The 27,252-nt window shown below is 40.4% G+C and overlaps 1 protein-coding gene across 1 annotated transcript; it reads left to right on the forward strand.

Annotated features, from left to right (window-relative positions):
- The first annotated feature begins 1,283 nt into the window (after positions 1 to 1,283).
- Positions 1,284 to 21,609, forward strand: LOC21390696. The gene is made up of 8 exons (XM_024165072.1): positions 1,284 to 1,618; positions 1,838 to 1,904; positions 1,997 to 2,036; positions 2,645 to 2,777; positions 3,199 to 3,270; positions 20,608 to 20,688; positions 20,841 to 20,902; positions 21,181 to 21,609. The coding sequence occupies exons 1-8, from the start codon at positions 1,355 to 1,357 to the stop codon at positions 21,245 to 21,247; spliced, it is 786 nt and encodes a 261-aa protein (XP_024020840.1). The 5' UTR covers positions 1,284 to 1,354; the 3' UTR covers positions 21,248 to 21,609.
- The last annotated feature ends 5,643 nt before the right edge of the window (positions 21,610 to 27,252 follow it).

The following is a 27,252-nucleotide window of genomic DNA, read 5'->3' on the forward strand; positions in this document are numbered from 1 at the left end:
GTTCAAATTTGAGTATTGCTAGTAGGATTTTCTACATTCTCTCCCTTTATATTTTAACTTAAGAAGAAAACGACTATAAAAGAACGACACATAACTAAATAGGTATCACACCTTCTTACTAGCAACTCATTTCCCTCATTTAACTTCAGCCAATTAAACTTTAATATAAAATTAGATCCAATACTATTTATAAAATCTATTTATCCATCGGCATCAAATTTTCATATGTAAACAAGGCTCATAAATTTTTTTTTTATTTTTTTTAAAGTAAGTATGGTATTTTTGGATCTGCACTACGCTTTCTACTACATAGAAAAAATAAAAAATTTATCTTTGATAGTGCATTAATTTTGGCTTTTATCCTTTCTCTTAATAAATACTATTTTTTAATGTAATTATTTACCTAAAAAGGTTATGAATTAGGAATAAATTATAAAAATTATGACCCGTGTACTTTTAAAAGGTATTTATAAAGATTATCCATACTACATTCATGGATAAAGCCCATTGTTTTAAAAAAGAAACTTATATTTGAATCCAGCACTGTAAAAAGTATATCCTTTACATTCCAACAAAAGAAAGAGGGACCTTATCTAGTACGCTAATATACTGATAAGACAAGTTTTCTATTTGTTAGATCTGCATAAAATTACGTAAAAGTTAAAGAGTACGCAGATCCAATGGTTAAAAAAACTTGACCTGCAAGTATGCTAGGCATACCAAAGAATCTCTCAAAGAAAAAAATGAAAAATGAGACAAATACCCTTCAAAATGCACGAGTCTTAGATTTTTACGTTTTACACTTTGATTAATACCCTTTAGTAAAAAAACTATATTAGTCAAAATGATATTAATCAAAAATAAAAAATAAAAATCATATAACAATACATTTAGAGAGTGAGTTCACTTTTTTTTTTTTAAGTAGCACTCTTCTAATTCCCTTCTTCTAATTCACCAGGCCAACCTGAAATATCTAATTGGGAAGTTCTTATAAATACTACTTGAAATGGAGCCATTTTTATTTTTATCCTTTAATATTAGCCTATACATTTATATTTTTTAGACTAAAACTAATTAAAAGATAATTTTTTTAAAAGAATATTTTTAACAAGTACTTAAAATCTGTAATTTTTATTTTTATTTTCAAAAGAATTGGGCCTTCTAACCCAACTACTGCTATTCGTGAATGGACTTAAAAATGGGCCTCTTAGGTTTGTAATGAGCTACATCTTATAGCTCAATCCCTTAAAATGGCGTAGTAATGAACAATCAGTTGGCTTTTTAGCGCCTTATCTTCAATTCTCTGCTTCTCTCTCTCTTCAGTTTTCCAAGCTTTTGGATATCTTCTTCATCCATGGCCATTAGAATCCAAAATCCCAAACCGTCCATTTCCATACACCCCACAATCACTCCTTTCAAAACCCACTTCAATTCTCACAACTTGTTCATCACCATTCCTCCGAGAACTGGTGTCCTCCAAATCCAACCCCCGTCTCTCTCAATCACCAGAAGATCGTTCCTTCCTTCGGTTTCCGGTATCTGGGACGCCATAACTGGCGGCAACAACGCCCGCGAAGCCATTCAAGCAATTCGCCGTGGAATGTTGCTCTTTAGACAGGTAACGAATGAAAAATAATATTCACGGCTCTCACAAATGATGGGCCCCACCTGATGAATCTCCGGGTACAAACCCCACGAGGTTGAACAGGTGTGCTTTGAAAAATTTGGTCGTCAAGTTTCAATTTTTTTTTTGCCTCTCTCTCTTTTAATGTTGTAGCGGTAGCTTTGGACTTTGGTGCTTTGAATTTATGGCGTGGTGTGTTTGTTTCCTTTTAAGGGTGATGTTTCTGGATCTTTAGTGGAATTCGATAAGGCCATTGAGCTGGACCCTCGTCAAAAGGCATGTAGGTTTGTTTTACACTTTCTGTTTGCAAGATTTCATTGAGTTTTTGTGTGTTTGTGATAAAATCTGAATCGAGCTGTGATGGTTTTACAGATCTTTGGCAAAGAGGGCTTTCACTTTACTATGTTAATAGGTACTACTACAATTTGTTTTTTTTCTCTTTAGTCTTGTTTTGAATTCAGGGAAATGTAAGGAAAGAGTATCTAATTGAAAATTGGAGGCCAGTTAGTTTCATTATGTGAAGTAAAATGGAAGTTTTAATCAGTTCAGAGCCCATATGGCATTGCTCTTGCTTTATCTGTTATGACAACAGAAGAAAAGAAGTTTTAGTTGGAGGGTTCAAGAAACGAACTCAAGTTCAGCTTCAAATCAGTGTTTATTTGTAAAAAAGTAAAAAGAGGTTTGAACCCCTCGATGTGACATATAATAAAAGCGTTTCTAAACCCAAATCCCCCTTGAGTTAAATCAAAGTTTGAACCCAGGCTCAAACCCACTGTTCAAAATCCACATGGTTTGAACCCATCCTGATTTGAACCCCTTTACCAAACTAACAGTGGTTGGAACCACATTTTCTAAAGTGCTTACTGAGACATAAATGATTAAATGTTTTATTAAGGAATAAAAAAAATGTTATAGTGAATATAAAATTTTATTGAAGCTAGGATACTACTTTCAATATCTTCTTAGAAGAGAATTTTTGAGAAGTCTTGTATAATTGGAATATGTTGGGATTGGCGTTAGATTTGAAGAAGGGGCAGAGCAGTTCCGGATAGATGTAGCACAGAACCCGAATGATACAGAGGAGTCCATTTGGTGTTTTATCTGCGAAGCTCAGTTATATGGTGCTGATGAAGCAAGGCGACGATTTCTTGAGGTCAGCAAGTTGGTCTTTCATCTCTGTCGTTAAGGAATTCTGGTCATTACGTACATTTGTGCAGCATATATGTATCAACTTCTGATCAGCTGTTTTTAAACTGAATAGCCAAAGAACAAAATGTAACAAAACTATGCTTACGTTACCTATAAGTATGGTCTTGAGCTATGTAGGATCATAAACACAACTTGGTGAGAATGGAAGAATTCATCCGTAGTTAATAATTTGTAGGGTTCTGTTTTATCGAAATGTTGTGTTCCGGTCAATGCTTTCAGGAACATCACATTTCCCAAGTGTTTTACAAATCGTGTTAAAAACTTGTTATTATCCCTTGGAAGTGTGAAGTGTTCTCCACTTGTAATAAATTGAATAAGTTGAAATGATCAAACAATTATTCTGACCATCAACTAGATAAATGCAGGTTGGAAGAGATCCAAGACCTGTCATGAGGGAAGCTTATAATATGTTTAAAGATGGTGGAGATCCAGAAAAGGTATACAGTAAACTTTTTTCTTTTAGCCATTTCTTACACTACCAAGTTTAATTGATCATATAAAGAGCTGTTGAGTTTGTTTAGTAAGTTACAAGAGCCGGAGTTTATAAGAATACTCAAATGACCAAAGGCCTATTTTTTTTATAACTATATTGTTTAGTAAGTTACAAGAGCCGGACTTTATAAGAATCCTCAAATGACCAAATGCCTATTTTTTATAACTACATACATACATACATATATATATTGTCAGACCCGTATTGAAAAATGTTTACACTAGGAGGGGTAAGAGTGACAAAAAGACTAGAGTTGGGGGAATAATTTCAGAAAGTGGCTAGCCAGGTGACGTGCCAAAAGCAAGTAGGAATCAGGGTATTTGGGGGGCTAGAAAGGGTTAGGGCAGGGGGTCGAATTCCCTTGGTTGTCTCTATATTGTTCCCACCATCGGTGGCTAGGAGTTCCGGAGTACTCGAAATCTCCGGGTCTATCGTGTTAGATTGTCTACTGTAATTGTTGTTGGCCGTTTGAATTCAATAAAAGCTACCCTGATTCCTTTCATTCTTCACGCTGTGCCTCTGTGTGTGTGTGTTTGGCTGTGAATTAACCAGGTTCCTTACAAACTGGTATCAGAGCCGTATGATCCATGGCGCCCAAACCGGCAGATACGGAGAGGCTGGTCGCGGTAGAGAAGGGGCTGACGACGGCGTAGGAAGTGGTGCAATCCCTGACGGCCAAGCAGATCCTGCAGATCTGGGAGGAAATCGGTGGGTTGAGGGAGGAGATGAGAAACTAGATCGGCGGGGTCCACGAGGTACTGCGCCGGCTGGAAGATCTCATGGGTCACCGGCCAGCTCAGCCAGAGAACGCGCCGGAGCAAGGGGAAGTGGTCCTGCGTGACCGAAATGGCCCGAATCTAGGCGATCTGCAATGGGGAGGTCCAGTTGTCGTCGACCCAATTGCAGACGAGGTCGCGCCACCACGGGATGGAGGTCCGGAGGTCAGACGACGGCTGCGCGAGGCGGCGGGGGTGGTTGGACGCGACCTGGACGAGAGAGGAGGGAGGCATGGTCCTGTTTGGCCGCTGGATCTAGGGTGGGAGCACCAAGCCGACCCAGTCAAGGAACCTCCGAGAGAAAGGGGTGGACGCCTAGTTCGGGAACCCAGCCTCAAACGGGGACCCATGGGGGCACGACGGGGTAACCACCTCGACCCTAGAGTAGGGGGAATGGCGGCAGAGTTTGCAGGGTACCTGGCTGCCGAGTTGGGAAAGTTTGGGAGGAGAACGAGGATGAACCTAGGCGGGCCAAGGGTGGACAACCGTGGGATTGGGAGCGGGGACAGCGGCTCGAGATGCCGGAAGGTCAGGGAAAAGGGGAAATACGAGGAAGGAGAGTGGAGATGCCGAGCTTTTCCGGCGAGGACCCTTATGGGTGGCTATTCCGAGCTGAGCAATATTTTGATATGTATGACGTGCGGGAACGGGATAAGGTGGCAGTGGCTTCCATGTGTATGGAAGGGTGAGCTTTAAACTGGTTCAGATGGATTGATTCTTAAGATCCGTTCTGCGAATGGTGGGACTTAAAGGTAGCGATTTTGAAGAGGTTTAGTAGAGCTAAGGAGGGGGATCCGATGGAGAGGCTTATGGCTTTAAGGCAGGTGGGGTCAGTGGCGGACTACCTAGACCGTTTTGAGCTGCTGTCAGAGCCGGGGTGGGGGATGCCGAGTGCTTTTTACAATGGTGTTTTTTGAATGGACTTAGGGAAGATGTGCGCGCCGAGTAGGGGTGTAAATCGGTCGGGTTGAGTCGAAAAATTGAGTTGACCCGATCAGTGCGGGTTGAGAAAACTTTTGGCCGCGACACTCTCTTAAGTCTACAAACTCGCAACCTTTCGAGTGATGTCGGGTTACTCGGGTTGGTGAAAATCAATTTTAATCTATGACTTCATACCTCTTTTAACAGTCTAAAAGCATAAACAACAAGGACATGAAATAAAATATTGAGAAGCAAAATAGTCCATATAAAATAAACAGTTTAATCCTAAATAAACAGTCCATATAAAGATAAACAGTCCATATAAAGATAGTCGCAAAATAGAAAATTTAGTCCACTCCAAATTGTTTAATCCAGAATAATAGCACATTCATTCCCAACTTGCCTCTCATGTGTTGCAACAGAATTTGACAAATTTTGAGAAGAAAACATAACAAAAAAAATTATCAGAATCAAGTTTAGGACAACAAAATAAACAATAAGGAGATGAAATAAAATTTAAAAAAAAATAAGTAAAACATAAAAAGATTACCTGACTCAATATCTTCATATTCATTAAAGTCTTCAACGTCAATTAGGTTGATGTGCTCACGACTACGCAGCCAATTTTGTGTACAAATCAATGCCTCCACCATCTTGCGGCTGAATGAACTCCTAAAGGGATCGAGGATGCGGCCTCCGGTACTAAAAGCAGATTCTGAGGCTACCGTTGAAATAGGAATAACAAGAATGTCTCTTGCAACTAATGAGAGAACATTGTAATTAGTTGCATTATTCTTCTACCAATCTAAAACATCAAAATTTGACCAAGTTGGATCCTCCATAGGGTCTGTCAAGTATCTGTCCACATCATTTTTATACTCATTCACATTCTTCTCTATCATTTTCCTAACAAAGGAGCTCCACAAACACCTTTTCGTTCTACTTCCGTTTTTCTCTTTGTTGTACTTGTTGTTGCCGCCTCCCCACTACTTTCATTAGCCACAGATCCACCCTTGTCCCCACTATAAACCTCATGCAGCCGGTACATAGTATCCTTCACATTCTTTGCTAATGTTTCAGAAGTGCAAGAATTATACACTATAGAGAAACAATATGTCAAATAATTCATTTTGGACCTAAGATCAAGTACAATAGCCACAAAGAGAAGACAATTTATATTCTCAACATTCTCCCAATACTTGTCATACTTGTTTTTCATACTCACAGCCATGGATGAAAGCATTGAATCATCTTGTTTGCTTAATTCAGATAGCTGATTTTGCATCTCACAAAGCTCATGAAAGTAATAATTTGAAGTGACATTCAAAGTGGCACTAAACTTCAAAATTATATCATAAAAAGTCTTCAGAAATTTCACAAACACCTTAACATTCTCCCAATCATCATCAAGTGGCGGGCTAATCTTCCGTTCCCCCCTTCCTCATCTTCCCGAAAATAAGACACAAACTTGTCACCTTACTCTTCATATCTTTCAAATGCTTTTTGAAACTTAATGGCTGCATCTAACATCAAATAGGTAGAGTTCCATCTAGTAGGGACATCTAGGCATACGAGACCTTTGTATTCAATTTTCTCCCGCTCCACACATGACTTAAATTTCAACAACCTAACCGGAGAAGACCTCACATATCTCACAGCGTTACGAATGGCAGCTATGGAATTATGTAGGTCTTTTAAACTTTCATTGACAGTCAAGTTCACTATATGGGCACAATACCTAACATGCAGAAATTTTCCACCTAAAACAACCCATTTCCACCCCTTAATCTTCCTTCTCAAGTAGGTAATCATGGAGTCATTTGAGGAGGCATTATCAACATTCATAGTGAAGACTCTCTCAATACTCCAAGCATGCAAACATGACTCAATGACTTTACCAACACTCTCTCCCTTGTGGCTTTGATAGAAATCAAATTGGAAATCAAATAGAAATTGAAAGAAACAAATGACCTCTGATTCGAGAGTTAGGCCACACCTCTCCAATAATCTCTAATCTACTGCTAATACTTTCCAAAACCTGCATGAGAGACCCTAATCTTCCCCTAGCAACCTTCTTAAACTCAGTCTCCCACTAATGACCTTGTCAATTTACCAAACTGTCCATGTTCTTAAACCTACGCCTATAATACATTTTCAGCCCCTCCCTTCCAAGTCTAACATTACTCCCCTCCCAATGAGACACCTTGTCCTCAAGGTGGAACAAAGGAAATTGCTCTCGAATCGAGTCAAACGGCTCCCATGTAGCTTCATAGTCCGGTAGATCTTTCCACTTGATAAGCACCTCCCTTCCGCCTGACGTTCCTTGACGGACCCCGTCCATTGCCTCTGGTTCCAAGACGACCTCCATGTCCTCAGTCAAAGTAGGCGGCAATGAAGGTGAGGAAGCATGATCTCCAATAGCACGTCTCAACTGGGACACATGAAACACCGGATGAATGGCCGACGTAGGTGGTAATCGCAAACGATATGCCACCTCACCAATGCGCTCTGTGATCTCAAACGGCCCAAAGTACCGAGCAGAAAGCTTCTCATTCCTCCGTCGTGCTAACGTCTTCTGTCGGTATGGTCGGAGTTTCAAATAAACTCAATCCCCCACCTCAAATTGGACATCCCTCCTGTGTCCATCCGCTTGCTGCTCCATAATCTGTTGAGCTTTTAATAAATGTTTCTTCAACTCATCCAACATCCGATCTCGTTCCTCCAAATATTGATCCACCTGCGACATTGGCGTGGTGCGGTGCCCATAGTGCACCAAATGCGGTGGATCCCGCCCATACAGGATCTTAAAGGGGGTAGTCTGCGTCGCCCTATGATAAGAGGTGTTATACCAATACTCCGCCCAAGCCAACCACCTCGCCCAATGCTTAAGTGTGTCAGATACAAAACACCTTAAATATGTCTCCACACTCCGATTAACGACCTCTGATTGGTCATCGGTCTGCGGGTGATAAGCAGTACTCCTCTTCAGAACGGTCAACTGCATCCGAAACAACTCCCTCCAAAAGTGACTCAAAAAGATCTTGTCCCGGTCCGACACTATTGATTCTGGAACACCATGTAGTCACACAACCCCTCTCATAAACGCCGCTGCTACAGACACTGCCGTATAGGGATGTCGGAGGGGTATAAAATGAGCATACTTGCTCAGGCAATCAACCACCACCAAAATCACAGTGTATCCCTCCGACCGAGGTAACCCCTCGATAAAATCCATCGTCACCTCCTCCCAAACCTTCTCCGGTAGCGATAGAGGCTGCAACAACCCACCTGGTGTCATCGCCATATACTTGTGACGTTGACACACATCACACCGCGCAACCAAGTCCTCCACATCCTTTTTCATCCCTATCCAATATAGCTCTGCCGCCAACTATCGATATGTCTTGAAAACACCTGAATGCCCACCAATAGCTCTTCCATGAAATTCCTGTAGTAATCTCGGTATGTGAATAGAAGTCCGTGGTAGAACAAATCGTCCCTGGTACAACAGACGTTGGCCATCCAACGCATAACCGGGGGGCCCTGCTCCTCCCCTCAGCTAGGCTGCTCGTATCTTTCCCAACTCCTCATCGGCCTTGCTCTCCTGCCGTGAAGCCTCCCAATCCAACACCAAAGGAACTGACAATGCTGACAACTGAGGCTCCTCATCCTTGATAGGACGTCTGCCGCCGTATTTTCCAACCCAGGGCGGTATTGTATCTCAAAATCGTAACCCAACAGCTTTAAAAGCCAACGCTGATGTTCCTCCGTCACCATACGCTGCTCCAGTAGAAATTTTAAACTACGTTGATCCGTACGAACTATGAAACTCCGTCCCAGTAAATAAGGTCGCCACTTCTGAATAGAGAGCACAATCGCCATGAGTTCGTGCTCATACACCGATTTGAGTCGTGCTCTAGCTGTTAACACCTGACTGAAATAGGCGACTGGTCGCTGGTTCTGCATTAGTACTGCAACCATACCCTAAAGCATCAGTTTCAAGTACAAATGGTTGGCTAAAGTCTGTTAAGGCCAACACTGGAACGCTAGTCATCGCTTTCTTTAACTGCTCAAAGGCCTGAGTCGCTGCCTCCCTCCACTGAAAACTATCTTTCTTCAATTGTTCTGTCAAAGGCCACGCAATCGAACTATATCCCCTGACGAACTTCCGATAGTACCCTGTGAGCCCAAGAAACCCCCTCAACTCCTTCAATGCCTTAGGTGCTGGCCATTCCTGCATTGTCGCAACCTTAGATGGGTCTGCCGCAACTCCCTCTGCCGACACTACGTGCCCTAAATATTCCACCCTCGTTTTAGCAAACAAGCATTTCTTTCGATTAGCATAGAGCTGTTGGCTTCGTAACTCCGTCAACACCCTCTCCAAATGGTGGACATGGTCTTTCAATGTGCTACTATAAACCAAGATGTTATCAAAAAATACCAAAACAAACTTACGCAAATAGGGTTGGAAGACTTTATTCTTCAACGACTGAAAAGTGGCTGGGGCGTTGGTGAGGCCAAACGGCATGACTAGGAATTCATAATGACTCTCATGGGTCCGAAATGCAGTCTTTTGCACATCCTCACACCGCATTCGAATACGATGATACCCCGACTTCAGATCGATCTTCGCAAACACCGTCGCTCCATACAACTCGTCTAACAGCTCATCAATCACCGGAATTGGAAACTTATCCAACACCGTTTCCTTATTCAATGCCCGATAGTCAACACAGAATCTCCAACTCCCATATTTTTTCTTCACTAATAAAATAGGGCTCGAAAATGGGCTTACACTCGGCTGTAGTATTCCTGCCTCCAACATGTCGTTGACCAATCTCTCGATCTCATCTTTCTGTACCTGTGGGTAGCGATACGGTCGTACACTCACTGGTGATACCCCTTCCTTCAACACAATCGCGTGCTCGTGCTCCCGCTTCGGGGGTAACCCTTTGGGCATTTGGAAGACATCCTCAAACTGTTCCAACAGTTGCTGAACCGACTTGGTAACATTCGTCGTCGTCTCATTCCGCTCTCCTTCCATGATATGCAACTCAACCAAGAAACCGAGCCCACCATCCTGAATCGCCTTAACCATGGTTTTGAGGGTCACTAAGGTTTTGCACAAACTTGGATCTCCGCGAAGCACCACTGTGTGACCTCCCTCCTGAAACTCCATTGGCAAGAGCTTCCAATTTACCCTCATCTCACCCAATGACTGCAACCACTTCATTCCCAAAATGATGTCTGTGCTACCCAAATCCAAAGGAAGAAAATCTTCCAACACTTGAATTCCTTGGAGCGTTAAAATCAGCCCTCTACAAATTCCTCTACTCCTTTCCACGGTACCATTACCCATGACCACCCCAAGATTGCCGTTGTCGACTAACCGAAGTCCTAACCTCTCCACCACTCTATTGGAGATGAAATTATGAGTCGCTCCACTATTCACCAACACCACCACATCCTGCTCTCCAATTTTCCCAACCAACTTCATAGTGCGGTTCGGTGTGAACCCCACCACCGAGTTGAGCGAGACCTCCGCTACATCCAAATGAGGATGCCCCTCCTCCTCTATCACATCTCCTATAGTCTCCCCCTCGTCGCCCTCATCATCACATACCGTGAGGACTTGTAATGAGCGATCCTTACACTGGTGCCCCGGAGAAAATTTTTCGTCGCACCGGAAGCACAACCCTTTCGCTCGCTTGTCCTATATCTCTGTCTCCGTCAGACGCTTGAAAGTACCCCCTGGTCGCACTCGTCCCATTTTATCCTTCGTTGTATCCCTCTGAACCCCCAACGTCTGAGTTTTCACCCCTCCTCCTGAAACAATATTCCGGTATTGGAAAACACCGTAGTTACTTCTGTTAGCCCTCTCCGTCTTGTTCTTATCCTCAATCATTTGGGCCAACTCCATGGTCTCGCCAAGCCCCCTCGGCCTCAACAACCGCACCGTCGCTCGAATCTCCGATTTCAGCCCCTTCATAAAATTTCCCTCTAATATTGCCTTCGAGATTCCCCTTAAACGCCCCGAGCCCCGAGAGCAATTCAAACTTCTCTCTATAATCCATAACGGTCCCCTCTTGTGTTAGAGCAAAGAACTGATCGTGTAAATCTCCCTCCTGGGTAGCCCTAAAGCGCTCGATCAATCGGTCTTTAAACACTTCCCACGACCTTATTGGTTGTCGCTGTTCCCACCATTGAAACCATGACAACGCTTTGCCTTCCAAACACAATGCCGCTGCCATCAACTTCTCTTCCTCTGTCAACCCATTGATAGCAAAGTACCTCTCAACTCGGTAAAGCCATCCATAAGCATCTTCCCCTTCAAATAGTGGCATCTTTAATTTCCTCACTCTTGAATCCACGCCCCAAATGTTTCGATTATTACCGACACCTCCCATGAAACGTGGGTTTTGGCTCCGCCCATCCCCCATCTGCCAATCCCCCTCAAAATCTCCCTGTCCTCCAAAAGTAGCCCCTGTCCTTGGAGGAAAATCACCTCCTCTAGTCTGCCCAGCCACAAAAGGTCCAATTTCCATCGGATTGTCCCTTCTACCGGGGTCCCAACCTCCAAAATCAACCTGTCCAAACTTGAAATCTCCAAACCCAGCCCTAAAATTGGCTCCAAAAGGTCCCAAATCGCCCCTCCTCTCTTGTCCAAAACGCGCGCCGCCGCCTTCCACCACCTACATAGCCATCAAAGTCAATCCGGAAGAAAGGACAATCAACCTTAAACGTCCATCAAGCCGTTGGCCAACTTGCATATTCCAATAGGCTTAGGCGCAATTTCTAGCAAGGGTCGCCGGTCCTGCCGCGGCCTCCCTAGCCGGTCCGACCCCCTCTCCCATCACGCCGCCCTCTTCAAACGAAACCCTAGGGCGCACGCCCAGGGAACTTCCGACTTCCCCAGGGGTCCCCTCAACCCCAATCACCACTCCCTTTCCTCACCTGACCGAGTTCTTAGCCGTGTCAATGGCTGCCGTTGATGGCGTCGGTGAACCCGCAGCTGCCGGAGGGTTAGCGTGAAGATCCATCAATTTCTTCAACAGTTCCTCCAAGTTATTGAACCGTCGTTCCACGTTGTTGAATCTGTCCTCCATGGCAGAAAATCTTCCTTCTGTAGTTGTCTTCATCTCCTCAACCTCAGATTCCAATCTTTCTCCAAGAGCATCCATCTTCTTGGCAGCCATCTCCCCAGGAAAGAGTTCTGATACCAATTTGATAGAAATCAAATAGAAATTGAAAGAAACAAATGACCTCTGATTCGAGAGTTAGGCCACACCTCTCCAATAATCTCTAATCTACTGCTAATACTTTCCAATACCTGCATGAGAGACCCTAATCTTCCCCTAACAACCTTCTTAAACTCAGTCTCCCACTAATGACCTTGTCAATTTAACAAACTGCCTCTGTTCTTAAACCTACGCCTATAATACGTTTTCAGCCCCTCCCTTCCAAGTCTAACAGGCTGGAAATTTGACAAGAGTTTATAATCCTTTTTTGCAAAGTCCACTCACTATCAACGTAGTGTGCAGTTAGACACAAATAATTAATATTTTGCAAGGATGTCCAACAATCAGTTGTTAGGCAAATCCTTTGACTACCCTTACTAAATTCAGCTCTTAGTTTCTTCCTTTCTTCCAAAAAAAGTTGGTAAATATCCTTAGCAATCGTAACACGGGAGGGGATAGAGAACCTGGGCCGCGTCACTTGACAAAAATTCTTAAATCCTTCACCTTCAACAAACCTAAATGAAAGCTCATTTACAATCACCATTTTTGCTAACGCTTTTCTACAATACTCCTTGTTAAAGCCTATAGCAACAAGATTACTGCCAGTTTCAGTGTTTGTTTGGAAACTCAGAGTTTTTTGCTTTTTGTCTTGGATCCTATATGGATATTTCTTGCATTGTTTTTCTATGTGAACCTTCATACTACTGGTGCCATGTCTCCTACTATCACGCGCATATGTTGCCCCACAATAGATGCACTCACACCTAGGCTCATTTGGATCCTCACCCTCTATGATTTTGAAATGATCCCAAACATGAGACTTTTTTTGTGACTTCTTCCTCTTTCTACTATCTCCCTCCTCTTTAGGCACAGGGGTAGGGCTGGGTGTAGGAGTGGGCAAGGTAATGGGCTCTTTAAGCACAGAGACAAATGTTGGATTTTTGGTCTGGCATTGGTCACTTTTTGTTTCAGCAGAGGATTTGCAAGTGCTTTCAGAAGTTTGTGTCGGGTGGATGATAAATTTTTCCATCTAGCACACAAATTAACCTAAAAACAGATAACATATGATTGAGACTAACCTTTATGAAAAACATAATATTTCCTAGAAAACAAAAAACAGAAAAAAAAACTAACCTTTATGTTTCAGCCTTGCCTTCAATGAAGATTGCAGTCTTCTCTTCACTCTTCTTTCTCGGCTGGCCTGGAAACAATAACGATTGTCGTGAGATATTTTATCCCACAAAGAAATGACAATTTCCATCTCTTAATGTCAAATCACACAAGGCAAATGATAATAAGTTAAGTATAATGTCTAAGAGTAATTATTGACAATGGAGTTGATTTAAATGGCTACAATTTCCCCGACTATACTCCAAGTTATCAATACAATGATCAACAGAGTAATTATGGAATTATTGACAATGAAGTTTATTTGACAATATGATCATCAACAGAGTTATGAATTTATTGACAACGGAGTCGATTTAAATGGATATAATAACCAAGCATTGAGAAATCTTTTATGCTCTGATGAATCAAGGAGAGAAATAGCAAAGATGATTTTCCATCCAGAACATTCAAAGTTATTGCAGGATACCTTGGAACAAAACGACGAATATTGTTATAACATTCAAAGTTTATAAACAGAGTCGGAATCTACCATTAAAACACAGTTGTAGAAATAAAAATTTTAAATTTTTTTAAAAAATTAATAATAATAATAATAATAATAATAGTAGAAGTAGTAGCAGCAGTAGAAGCAGCAGCATTGAAACATCAAGGCTACGAACTTACCAATATTGTTATAACATCTGCAGTACTCTCTCTTTTCAACTCCTCCTCAATTGAACTTTCAGAAGAAAACGAGAGAGTAAGATTGCTAGATTGAACAAGAGGCAGCAGCTCCTCCTGCGTTAAAATTCAAAATGCAGCCATCAATTTAGGGCAGTGCTTCAAGCTATTTCATAACGAATTTAATATTTGGTAAGATACAGAAGCAGCAAAGCAACTGGGTAATAAAAATATACGCCACACAAGGTGAAATTGGGTTGTGTAAAACATTCAGTAAGCTTTGTAACAAAAACACTTCTTTAAAGAGTACCTTGAAAAGTAAGAAAGAGAACGCTGCATGCATATAATAATCATATATGTCCATAATTGATTATTACACGCATTGTAAGTAAATCAGGCACCCCCTTTAACTTTCTGGTGACTAAATGCTTATTATAACCAACCAATTGATTATTACACTATGTGTATTTTCCATACAGAACATTCAAAGTTTTTTTCTTTTATTTTCTTTCTCATGCTAAAAACTAAACAGTAGTAAACCTTTTCAACAACATTTGAGTCGTCCAAACCAAACAGAAGGACATTAACCCAAATCTGATCAAACCCAAAACCCACAGGGCAAACAAATATGCCACATTGCCACCACTAGAAAATCAAAGTTACCAAAAAGGGGAAAATCGGGGTAGTAAAAAAAAAGAAAAAACCCAAAACATAGCTAAAAATCATACATCTGAGGGGTATGTTTTTTCCTAAAATCATACAGGGAAAGAAATATGTTTTTTCCTAAAATCCATCAATCAAGAGAATAATCCAGTGATAACACACATCAATCAAGAAAAAAAACACTTACGGTGAAAAAAAACACTGAGGGGGTGAGGGAAGCGAGAATCGAGATCGAGGCGCTTGGGAGAGGCAAGGGAGGCTTGAAGTGAGGAAAGATTTGGGACTCAGGCGGAGGCGAGATCGAGGCGACTCAGGCTTGGGAGACGAGCGAGGGAGGCTTGAAGTGAAACTGGAGTGGACTCACGGTAGGGGAGGCTGCGTGCGGTGCGTGCGAAGGCTAGGACTGGGAGTCTGGGATTGGGTGGGTGGGAGGAAGGAAAACAGAAAACTGGAAAACTTAGGTTAGGGTTACTTACTTACACGGGCGGATCAGGGCAACTCGGGTGAAAAGTTGCCCGGCCCCCGGCCCCCGGCCCAACCCGCAAATTACGGGTTGGGCCTATTTAAATCCGAAATTTTAAACAAAAAAATATAACCCTACATTTTCTGGTCGGGTCGGACGAGTTAGTCGGGTTCGGGTTCAATTCTTACACCCCTAGCGCCGAGGTCAAAATGCATAAGCTGACGGCTCTGCAAGAGGTTATGGAGATGGCCTAGCAGATTGAAGATCGGAATGAAGCGGTGGAAAAAATGGGAAGATGGGACGCGCTGTGGGTTTGGGACGGTCATATTTGTTTAGCGAGGCTCCTAGTGGCCGCGGGCCTTTTTTGGGGAGCTCCCTTCGATTCAATGCCGGATGAGAGGGAGGGGAGATCGGTCGTGGTCGGGCCGCGGCATCCACTTCCAATAGTCCAGGGGGAGGAGGAGCGAGTGGTTATAGGAGTTTGTCTGAGGAAGAAGTGCAACAACGGAGGGCAAGAGGACTTTGTTTCAAGTGTGATGAGAAATACAGCCCCGAGCATCGGTGTAAGAGCAAGCAGCAACTTCAATTATTGCTGGCCACCGAGGACGAGTCGGATGGGGAAGGCGAACCGAAGGAGGAAGGGCACTCCAAAACTGAACAATCAGAAGAGAAGGTAGACCTTTCCCTTAACTCTATGATGAGATTCAATTCCGCAAAAACTATGAAAGTTAAGGGCACAATTGGCTCCCGAGTGGTGGTGGGGTTGATTGATAGTGGGGCGCCTCATAGCTTTGTGTCGGAGACGATTGTGAAAGAACTAGAGCTACCCTGTGACTTGTCGACCAAATGCGGGGTGCAGGTCGGCAACGGTATGTGTTTCAAACAACAGGGAGTATGTAGGGGATTGGAGTTGTTCGTACAAGGGTTCACGGTGGTAGAAGATTTCTTCCTAGTTGATTTAGGAAGCACGGACATTGTTTTGGGAGTTACATGGTTGTGGACCTTGGGAGAAGTGCGGGCAGATTGGTCTCGGTTCACTATGAAGTTCAAGGTGGGGGACAATGGGGTGAGTTGGATTGGGGACCCCGCTTTATGTTGTACGCCCATGAGTTTTCGTTCGCTGACTTGAACGGTATGGGGCACACAAGTGGGGGTATTGTTGGAACTCTATGAGGTGACAGGGCGGGAGGATGGTAAGCAATCGGTAGTCATACCGGGGGAGTTGCAGGATGTGATAGAGGGGTTCAGGGATGTTTTTGAGGAAATTAAGGGGCTGCCCCCGAAATGGGCACGCGACCGCCGGATTGTATTGAAGGATGGGGCTGATCCTCCTAACATTCGGCCTTACCGCTATCCGCACTTCCAAAAAGGTGAGATTGAGAGATTGGTGGCCGACATGATTTCCTCCGGGATCATTCGAACTAGTAGCAGCCCATTCTCTAGTCCGGTAATCTTGGTGAAGAAGAAGGATGAGAGTTGGCGCTTCTGTGTCGATTACCGGGCTCTTAACCAATTGACCGTGCCGGATAAATTTCCGATCCTAGTCATCGATGAGCTACTAGATGAGCCCACGGAGCGAAGGTGTTTTTTAAGTTGGATTTGAGAGCATGGTACCACCAAATACGAGTTAAGAGGAAGATGTAGAGAAAATCGCCTTTCGGACACACGAGGGCCACTATGAGTTCTTGGTGATGCCTTTTGGCCTTATTAATGCACCGGCGACGTTTCAAGCCCTTATGAACTCGATCTTTTGCCCATTCCTACGCCGATTTGTCTTGGTGTTTTTTGATGACATCTTAGTATATAGCCGGACTATGGAAGAGCATCGGGGCCATTTGGTAAAGGTATTAGAGGTGTTGCAGCGGGAGAAGCTGTTTGCTAACTTGAAGAAATGTGCGTTTGGCCGCCATAGCTTGGATTATCTCGGCCACATCATTTCGGGCAAGGGGGTGGCGCCGGACCCTTCCAAGGTGGCCGCCATTAACTCTTGGACAACTCCTAAAAGTGTCTGAGACATGCGGGGGTTTCTTGGGTTGACCGGATACTATCGCCGGTTTGTGCGGGGTTACAGTGAGATTGCACGGCCCTTGACCAATTTGCTCAAACGAGGGGGGTTCGGTTGGAAGAGGCGGTAGGAGCTTTTGCGTTCCTTAAGAGGGCCATGACCACATTACCGGTGTTGGCTATGCCGGACTTTAGCAAGACCTTTGTGATTGAGACCGACGCATCGGGGGCTGACCTAGGGGTTGTCCTTATGCAAGAGGGCCAGCCCATTGCTTATTTTAGCAAAGCACTTGCGGAGTCAAGTAGGCTGAAGTCGGTTTATGAGAGGGAGTTGATGGCAGTGGTGTTTGCCATACAAAAGTGGCGTCACTACTTGTTAGGACGACGCTTTGTGGTCCGCTCCGACCAACAAAGTCTCCGGTACCTATTAGATCAGCGAGTGCTTCCACCGGAGCAATTGCGATGGGTTACCAAGCTTCTTGGGTATGATTTTGAGGTGCAAATCAAACTGGGAGCCGCTAATAGAGTGGCGGATGTGTTGTCTAGGAAGGGTGATGAGCAGCCAATGACTTTTACTGCCATTTCCATTCCACAGCTGTTGGATGTGGGGGACATTAGGAGGGGACAGCGGGGGGATGACCAGTGTTTGGGGCTGCTCACAAAACTATTGGCCGGGGAGCAGGTTCGGGATGGATACAGTGAGAAGGAGGGGTTGTTGCTCTATAAAGGACGGGTGGTTTTACCGCGTTCCTCACCATGGATACCTCGGTTGTTGCACGAGCTCCACGACTCGGTGGTTGGTGGCCATTCGGACTTCTTTTGTACTTATAAGCGGGTGTCAAGCAATGTGTTTTGGCCGGGCATGAAAGAGGAAATACGGGACTATTTGGCTTGGTGCAAGGTTTGTCAAAGTGCCAAAAACGAGGCTATGCTTCCAGCGGGGCTGTTGCAACCCCTTCCAATTCCTAATCGGATTTGGGGGGACATTTCCATGGATTTCATAGGCGGCCTCCCTAAATCGGAGGGACGGGACACAATCCTAGTGGTGGTGGATCGATTGTCCAAGTTTGCACATTTCTGCCCCCTTGCTCATCCATTCACGGCGAAGTATGTGGCGGAGCTGTTCGTACGTGAGATCGTTTGGCTCCACGGGATTCCTCGTTCGATTGTTAGCGACTGTGATCCTATTTTTATGAGTTCATTTTAGAGAGAGCTCTTCAAACTCCAAGGAAATCAGTTGCGCACAAGCTCAGCCTATCACCCCGAGTCCGATGGCTAAACCGAGCGGGTCAACCGCTGTTTGGAGACATATTTACAGTGTTTCACCGGGGCTAAGCCGAGGATGTGGCTGAAGTTTCTTCCTTGGGCTGAGTACTGGTTCAACACAACCTACAATGCTTCGACGAAGCATACACCCTTCTACATAGTATATGGCCGGCATCCACCTGTTTTGTACCGATTTCAGGACACTCAACGATATGCTAGAAGAGCTCAAGGAACAATTGGCGAATGCGCAGCAACGCATGAAGCATTTTGCTAACCAGCGGCGGCGAGAAGTCAGTTTTGCGGCCGGGGATTGGGTACTCCTCAAGCAGCGACCGTACCGGCTGAAGTCCTTGGCCAAGAAGCGTAATGAGAAGTTGGCTCCTCGCTACTATGGTCCATTCGAGATTGCTGAGAGGATTGGTACCGTTGCGTACTGGCTCCTGCTTCCTGAAGACGCACGTATCCACCCGGTCTTCCATGTGATACGAACCCCGCCAACAACGTGACGAAACCCGTAGCCAAATATGGGATACGATTCAAGATCTTCAAGAATTGATGGAAACCGCGACCCGTTGCTTAGCAAAACAAGAACCTTGGTATAGTGAAGACGCCACAAACGAATATGGAAAATCCATTTGATAAGTCAAGGGTGAACGCCACAAGGAAACCTTGATAAGTTCGGAATAGTTTCTTCAAGAACACAAGAAGAATATCTTACAATGTGAATAAAATATCAAAAGTCTATTAATTTTCGGTTTCAACATTAAATAGCCGAACATAAGGTAAAAAGGTTTAAAAATTGAAAAGTCCTATCCTACCCTTAATGAGGTAGGGACCTAATTGAAGATAAACTCCTAAAGATAAGATAAAATCGCCTAAAAATAACACCTAGGGAAGGAATCCGAATTTGAATATAATTCCTTCCTTAAATCGCCTAATATGGAATTTAAATGTTTAAAACCTAACCCTTAAATGCCTAACTTAATCCCCTTGCTAGAATGTGCGCCTAACTTGATCCTCTTGCTGGAATGTGCGCCTAAACTCTTTTTGGACTTGCTCTTACACGTGGATGCCTGAGTAGCTCCCTTCCGGATCAATTTTAATGAGTAAAACTAGCCTTTGTTCACCCTCAGTAGTGAACACACTCTCTTCTTGTTGCAAAACTCTTCGGAATAGGTTGTTCAAGTCTTCTTTAAATCTTTTAGCTCGATATCTTGTCACCGGACCAACTGGAACTTGAATTGGATTGTGAGTATTCCTTGCGTCCCTGATGTCCTCATCACCATGTTTTACAGCTCAAGGCCTTTCGGGGCGACACCCCAGTAAATCAGCCCTTGCCGCCGCAGCTTACAGAGGAGCTCGAGCTCTTGGTTCGACCGGCAGCCGTGTTGCGAGCCCGTTATTCTCGTGTTGGAGGACCTTCTGAGTTGGACCCCCTCATTCAATGGGAGGGGCTGCCGGAGGGGGAGGCGACTTGGGAGCCACTAGACTCAATTCATCGCCAATTTCCCGATTTCAACCTTGGGGACAAGGTTGATCTTGAAGGGTGTGTGTGTACGTTTACACTAGGAGGGGTAAGAGTGACAAAAAGACTAGAGTTGGGGGTCAAGGAGTAATTTCAGAAAGTGGCTAGCCAGGTGACGTGGCAAAAGCAACTAGGAATCAGGGTATTTGGGGGGCTGGAAAGGGTGAGTGCAGGGGGTCGAATTCCCTTGGTTGTCTCTGTATTGTTCCCACCGTCGGTGGCTAGGAGTTCCGGAGTACTCGAAATCTCCGGGTCTATCGTGTTAGATTGTCTACTGTAATTGTTGTTGGCCGTTTGAATTCAATAAAAGCTACCCTGATTCCTTTCATTCTTCACGCTGTGCCTCTGTGTGTGTGTGTTTGGCTGTGAATTAACCAGGTTCCTTACATATATATTTATATTCTTCTTTTTTTCTACAGCAATTTAATGCTAGCTCTTTTCTAGGATGATTATAGCAGCAATATTTTGTTAATAACAGTTTGATTGAGGCTTTTTGTGCAGGTGACTTTTTTTTATATATAATTTTTATTTTCCTAAAAGTAATCTGCTTTATCTTTGTCCCTTCTGTACTTGCATGATTACTAAAATTTCATCGGACCACCCATTTTGCTCAACAATTGTTGCTGACAAATAGCTTGTTGCTGCTTTTTCAAATGGCGGAGACAGTGACTATTTCTATGCTTCGTTGTATGCTGGGCTTTATTACGAATCTCAGGTTTGTTTCATACTTTCACTTGCTACTAAAATGTATAATTGACATGTTCTGATTACAACTACACCTGAATTGTTATGTACACACATCTTATCTTTAGCTTAAGCCGAAGTGTTTGCCTGACGACTGATTAACATTTAATTTCATCCATGCAGAACAAACCAGAAGAAGCTAAACGACATATAGTTGCGGCATGTCAGTCTGCCTACGGACACAGGTTTTGAAACACAACTAGTACTATTTTAACTGTTTAACAAATCTTTGTGCTGTGTTGTTTGGTATGAAAAAATAGCTGTACCGGTAGGATACACTTCTGAACCTTGAGATGGAACAAGAATCATATCATATTAAGAAAAGTATGACTTTCAACAAATTTTGAAGAAGAGCTTACAATTCAGAACTGTGTCCTCTTGGTATAATATTTTTTCATCCTGTACTACAGAAATATCCTTATCCGTATCAGCAGTTATAAATCAAACTTCCTTGTGCACTCAGATCTGATGATTATATGGCGTCTCTGGCCAAGGTTCACTGTCTTTGTCGAAACTGGGGATCCTCTTGAATTGTTGTGTTCAAGATCGGTCTTGATCCGCCAGTTGCTCTACTTTCAGATTTGGGAATTCTTATTGTAAGACTGTTTTAAATGTTGAGTCATTTTTAAGGTAGGTAAGATGCAAAATGAAATCTATATATGGCACTTGGACAATGTACATATTCTCTTTTGAACATCAAGTTTGTATACAATTCACCTCTTATTTTGAAGTGTAAACTAAATTTGAAGATGCTGCCATGTAGAGTTCTAGGATATTTTCTACTGTTTATAGATAGAGATTTGAAGAATGTCATGTAAGATTTTTCGTGTCGTTTTGAGTCGGATGAATTGAACAGCCATGTCTATTGTAGGAATATATGCTCGGAGTAGAGACAGACAAAATCATATAGTTAAGGTGGTGTGATGGTTGGACTATTTCGTTTGAGAACAAATGGAGTTCTAGAGAGATACAAAATCATATAGTTAAGGTATACAAATTTTTTTTTTTCATTGTATAATATTTTCTATCCAAGAGTTGACAAATAGAGGAAAAGCACTGACATTATGAGAACTCAACCCATAGGCAGTGACAGGAACCAAGTCAGAGCTTATATTCATGATTAACCAGCCTGCCTAACCTGAAACAAGGATGCACTCTTGCCAAGTTATTTTACGAACAATGCACATAATCTCTTTTGAAAAATGGTCAAAATAATACATGAAAAAACGGGGGACTAAAACGAGAGTTTCAATTAAACGCTTGTTTAGGTTGAAATCCCCTGACTAATAAAGATGGCTGGCATTTCATACAAGAGTTATGTTATGCCACCCACTCTAGTTTCTACTTTTTATACCAACTTTAAGTTATTATCTATTCATTGATAAATGCAATCTTTTAATGTGACAATATTTTTAACTATTATCAATCAAATCAGACTTGATATGAAAAGTTGCTATTAGAGTAGGTATTCCCAGAGACGAGGACATATAAGGCCTGGGGGCTTAAGCCCCCGCTCAACTTTCTAAATTTGTTTTTAACCCAATATGCATATATATGTGTGTGTGTATCAAATTAGGTATTGTCCCCTTTAAAAAATTGAAAATGTAATCTTTGAACCTCTAAAAATTTAAAAATACTACAATTTAAAACAATACCTCTAAGAATACTATTTTTCTGAAAAATACTACCAATCTTAACTTTAAAAGCCATTTATAATTAACTAAAAAATAAATAATACATATCTATTAGTTTATCTACCTCTAGCATTAGCATTAATTTAATACCAACCAACTAAGAAAGCAACAAACAGAGCAAAGAAGGAGAAGAAAGATGGAAAAAAAAAAAGACGAATACAAACACTATTGTTACCACTATCGTAGACATGGTATTTTTTGTTATCAATATTATGAAGAATTACAGATCAATTGATTAACGACACTTCTTCAATAACCTTGATAATGTGGTTATTAACTTATTATGTAATATTTTTTAAGATTTGAAATATCATTGAGAACAATTTATAGTAATTTAATAATTAAATTTATCAAATTTTTTATGTAATTAAAATTAGCCCTCCATAAAGATTCCTGACTTCGTCACTAGGTGTTCCTAGCATTATTGTTCTTGCATATGCAGAGTAGATATGTACAATATCAAATTGTATTAAAATTTTCCTTAACCCTTAAATTTTGATATCATCATCAATATTAAAATTTTATAAAATTTTCATTAAACGCTTGTTTAGGTTGAAATCGCCTCACTAATAAAGATGACTGACATTTCTTACATGTATTGTGTTACACCATCCACTCTAATTTTAACTTTTTATACTAATTTTAAGTTATTATCTATTCATTGATAAATGCATTTTTTTAATGCGTTGATTTTTTAATAATTAAAAATCAACTCATACTTGGTATAAGAAGTTAGTATTAGAGTCCTGTCTCTAGCATTATTTTTATTTTTCTTGTATATGTAGAGTAGATATGTACAATATCAAATTACATGTAAAATTTTCTTGTATATAGTTAGCCATTTTTTTTAATTTAAAGGAGTGCTAAATTACCCTGTAATTCCTTGAATTTGTTTTATTGTGTCGCACGTAACCTTTTAAAGCAATCAATGATGACTTTAAGATTCTGTCCAATACTGACTCTTAAAAGTTTAGATGGAAACACACTGATGCACCGACAAATCAAATTTATTGTCTCATTTTTCAGACCCGCTAATTATTCTTTCATTTTAAATTTTGACACATCATGATTTATTTAAGTATTTTCAGTATTTAGTTTATATTTTTGTAGTTACATTGTTAAATTTAAATGACATAACAAATAAATAATAAAATGGCAACCAACGAGATAAGAAAATGTGAACAGTATATCTGGATTCTCTAATAACTTGAAAACAAATCTTATGTGACGTATACAAATTTGTTACTCTTTTCTACTAAAGAAAGAAACGTGTTCCAATAAAAATGACTTAGGGAAAGTATTATTTGGCTACATTTATGAGTTGTATAATTTAATACGAGATTTAAAATTGAAATATGTGTTATGATATTTGATTTGAAAAATATTTATATATTGACTATATTGCATAATTTAACTTATAAAAACAGCAACAAATCTTTATGATAAAAACTCGTGAAAGGCTTCTATGACAGGCTAACATGGAAGACCAAAATGTTTATATGTAACTAGCTAGTTCAAGTGCACAACAACTACCCCATTTGTGTTTTTGCTTCTTTCTTTTAGTACAACCATAAATATCAATGTATCATCAATTATAGTTGTATATGCCACGAAATTTTTGAGTTAAAAATAGTGACTTGTGTTGTTTCTTTTACATCTTCTCAGGAACTCTAGTCGGTTTTTCCTATCATAGAAGATGACCCACCATATCACTTCACAAACATAATAATGTTTCCCACAGGAAACTTCTTTTTAACAAATTGATAAGTCTAAGAAATTAGAGTTATCTTATGCATTTTCAGCTTAAAGTTTACTTAGTTAAGAGTGTTTTTCATTGTTTTCTTTTGTGGTTGTATTAGATTTTCTGGTTTTGCACTTTGTCTTGCTTAATTCTGTGCTTGTGCTGATTTTGGGTTAAAAAGGAGTCAATTGAATCAAAAAGAGGCTAAGATATGTCTAAGTGTGGTTTTGCAAAATGCATGACAACATCAGTGGAGGCAGCAACATTCTTGCAGCATTCTGTGCAGCATTCTGGGTGTAGCTAGCAAGTGATGACATCAGCGCATTATGTGGAGAAAAAGGACAAAAGCCAATGTGAGCTGAGTGAGTTGAGCAGTAGTGTGGATCACTGCATCCCTCATCAAGTGATAGCTTAGCCCTCTTGTTGCCCTAGGAAGGAAATATTTTGTTGCAAGGAGTAAGCAGCCGCCGAGGGTTAAAAAAAGAAAATAGAAAGAGAAAAGGACACCACACATCACATACCTTTTATGTCATCAAGAAAAGACAGTACACTGTACCCCCTCTCCATAAAAACGCACAGTACATTACCAAGAGAGGAAAAATAAGTACCAGAAACGTGAGGACGAGAATAAAAAAATCAAGGGAGAGAGCTGTAGAGAGTGATTCCGTGGAGAAGGACAAGGAGGAATCCAGAAGATCCAAGATCCAACTCTTCAATTTTCCCTCTCTCTGTTAGCTTGAATCTTTTGTTATTTTTTATATTGATTAAGACATGAATATTACTAGAAATCTGGTTCTTGTAATTATTATCATGAACTAATTTGTTAAGTTAGATCTACTAATGGAACCAAGGTTGTAAGGATGATGGTTGCTTAAGGAATGTTGATTAATTCTATTCTCTGTTCATCTGTGTGTATTTAATGTTCGTTTATGTTTTTGACTGGTCATCAAACGTAGAATACAAGACTAAGATTAATACTTGAAAGGTTAGTTTTAGTTAGATCTTACATAGATGATGTAAGTTCAATACTCTTGCTTAGTTTATTGATTTGTGAATGATATATGAATATATTGTTCATCTTGCATAACAAATAGAAATCCGAGCTTAATTTGCATTTTGAAACTAGATCCACATAGGAATATGTTGAAAATAGCTGAGGAATTTTTAGACGTAATGACTTTGGGAGAATCATATGCATAATAAAAGAGTTTCTGTTAACAGAGAATGCTACAACATTCTCTTGCCATCAGACTTGCAACTAAGGAGAAATTAGTAGGTCTAGTTGATTTACATCACTGCTACACTCCATTTTAGTTTTCTTGATCTTTTAGTTAATCTTTTTTACAGTTTATTTTACATTTATTCATTTATAACAATTGGATAATTCTTGAACAATCAGTTTTTGTCACTTAAAATGGGTAAACTAGTTGATTTCTACATGTACACTTATTGATTCATTCTCTATGGGACGTACTTTATACACTTTATTACTTGATTGCGACACGTGCACTTACGAGCATAAAAATCACGCAACACAAATCAACTCAACATGACAGAGTAAACTCACCAATAGCCTTCCCGGTAACTCCCAGCACTAACACACCAACGACGCATTATATTAAAGCACTATACATTTATCAAGAAGCTAAACAACCATGTAAAAGGAAAATCCATAAAACAGGATTGATATGCTCCATAAAATGTAATAGCAAAGATTTTGAACAATTTTAATAGGAAAAGCTTATACAATTTATCATAATTTCCTCAAGCAATCTTCAAAGTGTAAGAGTAAAAGGTTTACATGAACACTTGGAGCAATTTTTAATTACTCTGTTCTCTAGACCTATTTATTTTGTAATTTAACATGAAAATGTCAACTCTCAAATCCAAAGAACTATTTAATAAGTAATAACAAAATATATCTCAAATCTAACAAACTAATTAATATCTAATAGCAAAATGTCAACAGCCACACTAGACAAAAGTTGTCTTTTGTCCCACATCTGTGGTGTGCCAAGACTTTTGTCTTCTGTAGGCTTATAAATAAGAGTTTAGTTTGTTTATTTAATCATCTCAAATTCAAAAAACAAATCAATAGAGAATATATTGAAAATGCTTTTTTAAAAGATCCCATAGAGAAAATGAGTCCACAAGAAAATGACTGAGATGTCATCCTTTTAAAGAGAAAAAAAAAATCAAATAATAGGATTTTCAAAAGATCTCATGAAGAAAATGAGTTCACAAAAAAATGATCGAGCTGTCATCTTTTTAAAGAGAAAATCAAATAATATGTGCTTTTTACACTTAGACCATTTTATTTAATCAAAATAAATAGGAGACACCTCTTAAATGTAATAATACCTAAACATTATTTTCTTTTTTATGCTAATTTTATTGAAAAATTTTATTTTCAATTTTTAGTATTATCAAATTTGTACCTTCATTTTATTTATTACACAAATCAAAAGAAGATGGGAAGGAAAAAACTATTTTTTTGAAGATTATTTATTCTTAATATATATATATATTTTAAAAAATTAGGAGTACTATAGGAATTTTAAGGTCAAAATCGAGTGTTATCCAAGAAAAATTATAGATTTTCATATTAATTGTAATGTGAAACTCCATATTTGATGAGATAAAATACCGAAAATATACTTTTTCAATAAATATAAAATATAAAGTACAAAAATTAAATGACTCTTTTTTTTGCATGATAATAAGGCTGCGTTTGGTATTGCTTTTCGCTCCTAAAATCAGCTTCTGCTTGTAGCAAAAGCAGATTTTTTAGTATTTGATAAATCTCCTTAAAAGTGTTTTTTGAAGAATTTTTGAAGAATCTATAACCAAAATCAGAAGCAGCCAAAGACAACTTTAGCTTTTAGATTGTGCGGGAATCAGCATAGTAAAATTAATAAAACTTTCATAATACCCATAATACCACTAATGAAATTCAAAATTTACAATCTTCCCAATCTAAAATTCAGACTCATAAAATAATATAATATAATAATACAATAATATAATATAATGTAATAGTAATATTGTAACAAATAATATCATAATTATATTAATAACTCTAATATTATTATGTTATCAT

Source organism: Morus notabilis, unplaced genomic scaffold (assembly GCF_000414095.1).
Source record: "Morus notabilis unplaced genomic scaffold, ASM41409v2 Scaffold1452, whole genome shotgun sequence".
NCBI classification, from domain to species: domain Eukaryota; kingdom Viridiplantae; phylum Streptophyta; class Magnoliopsida; order Rosales; family Moraceae; genus Morus; species Morus notabilis.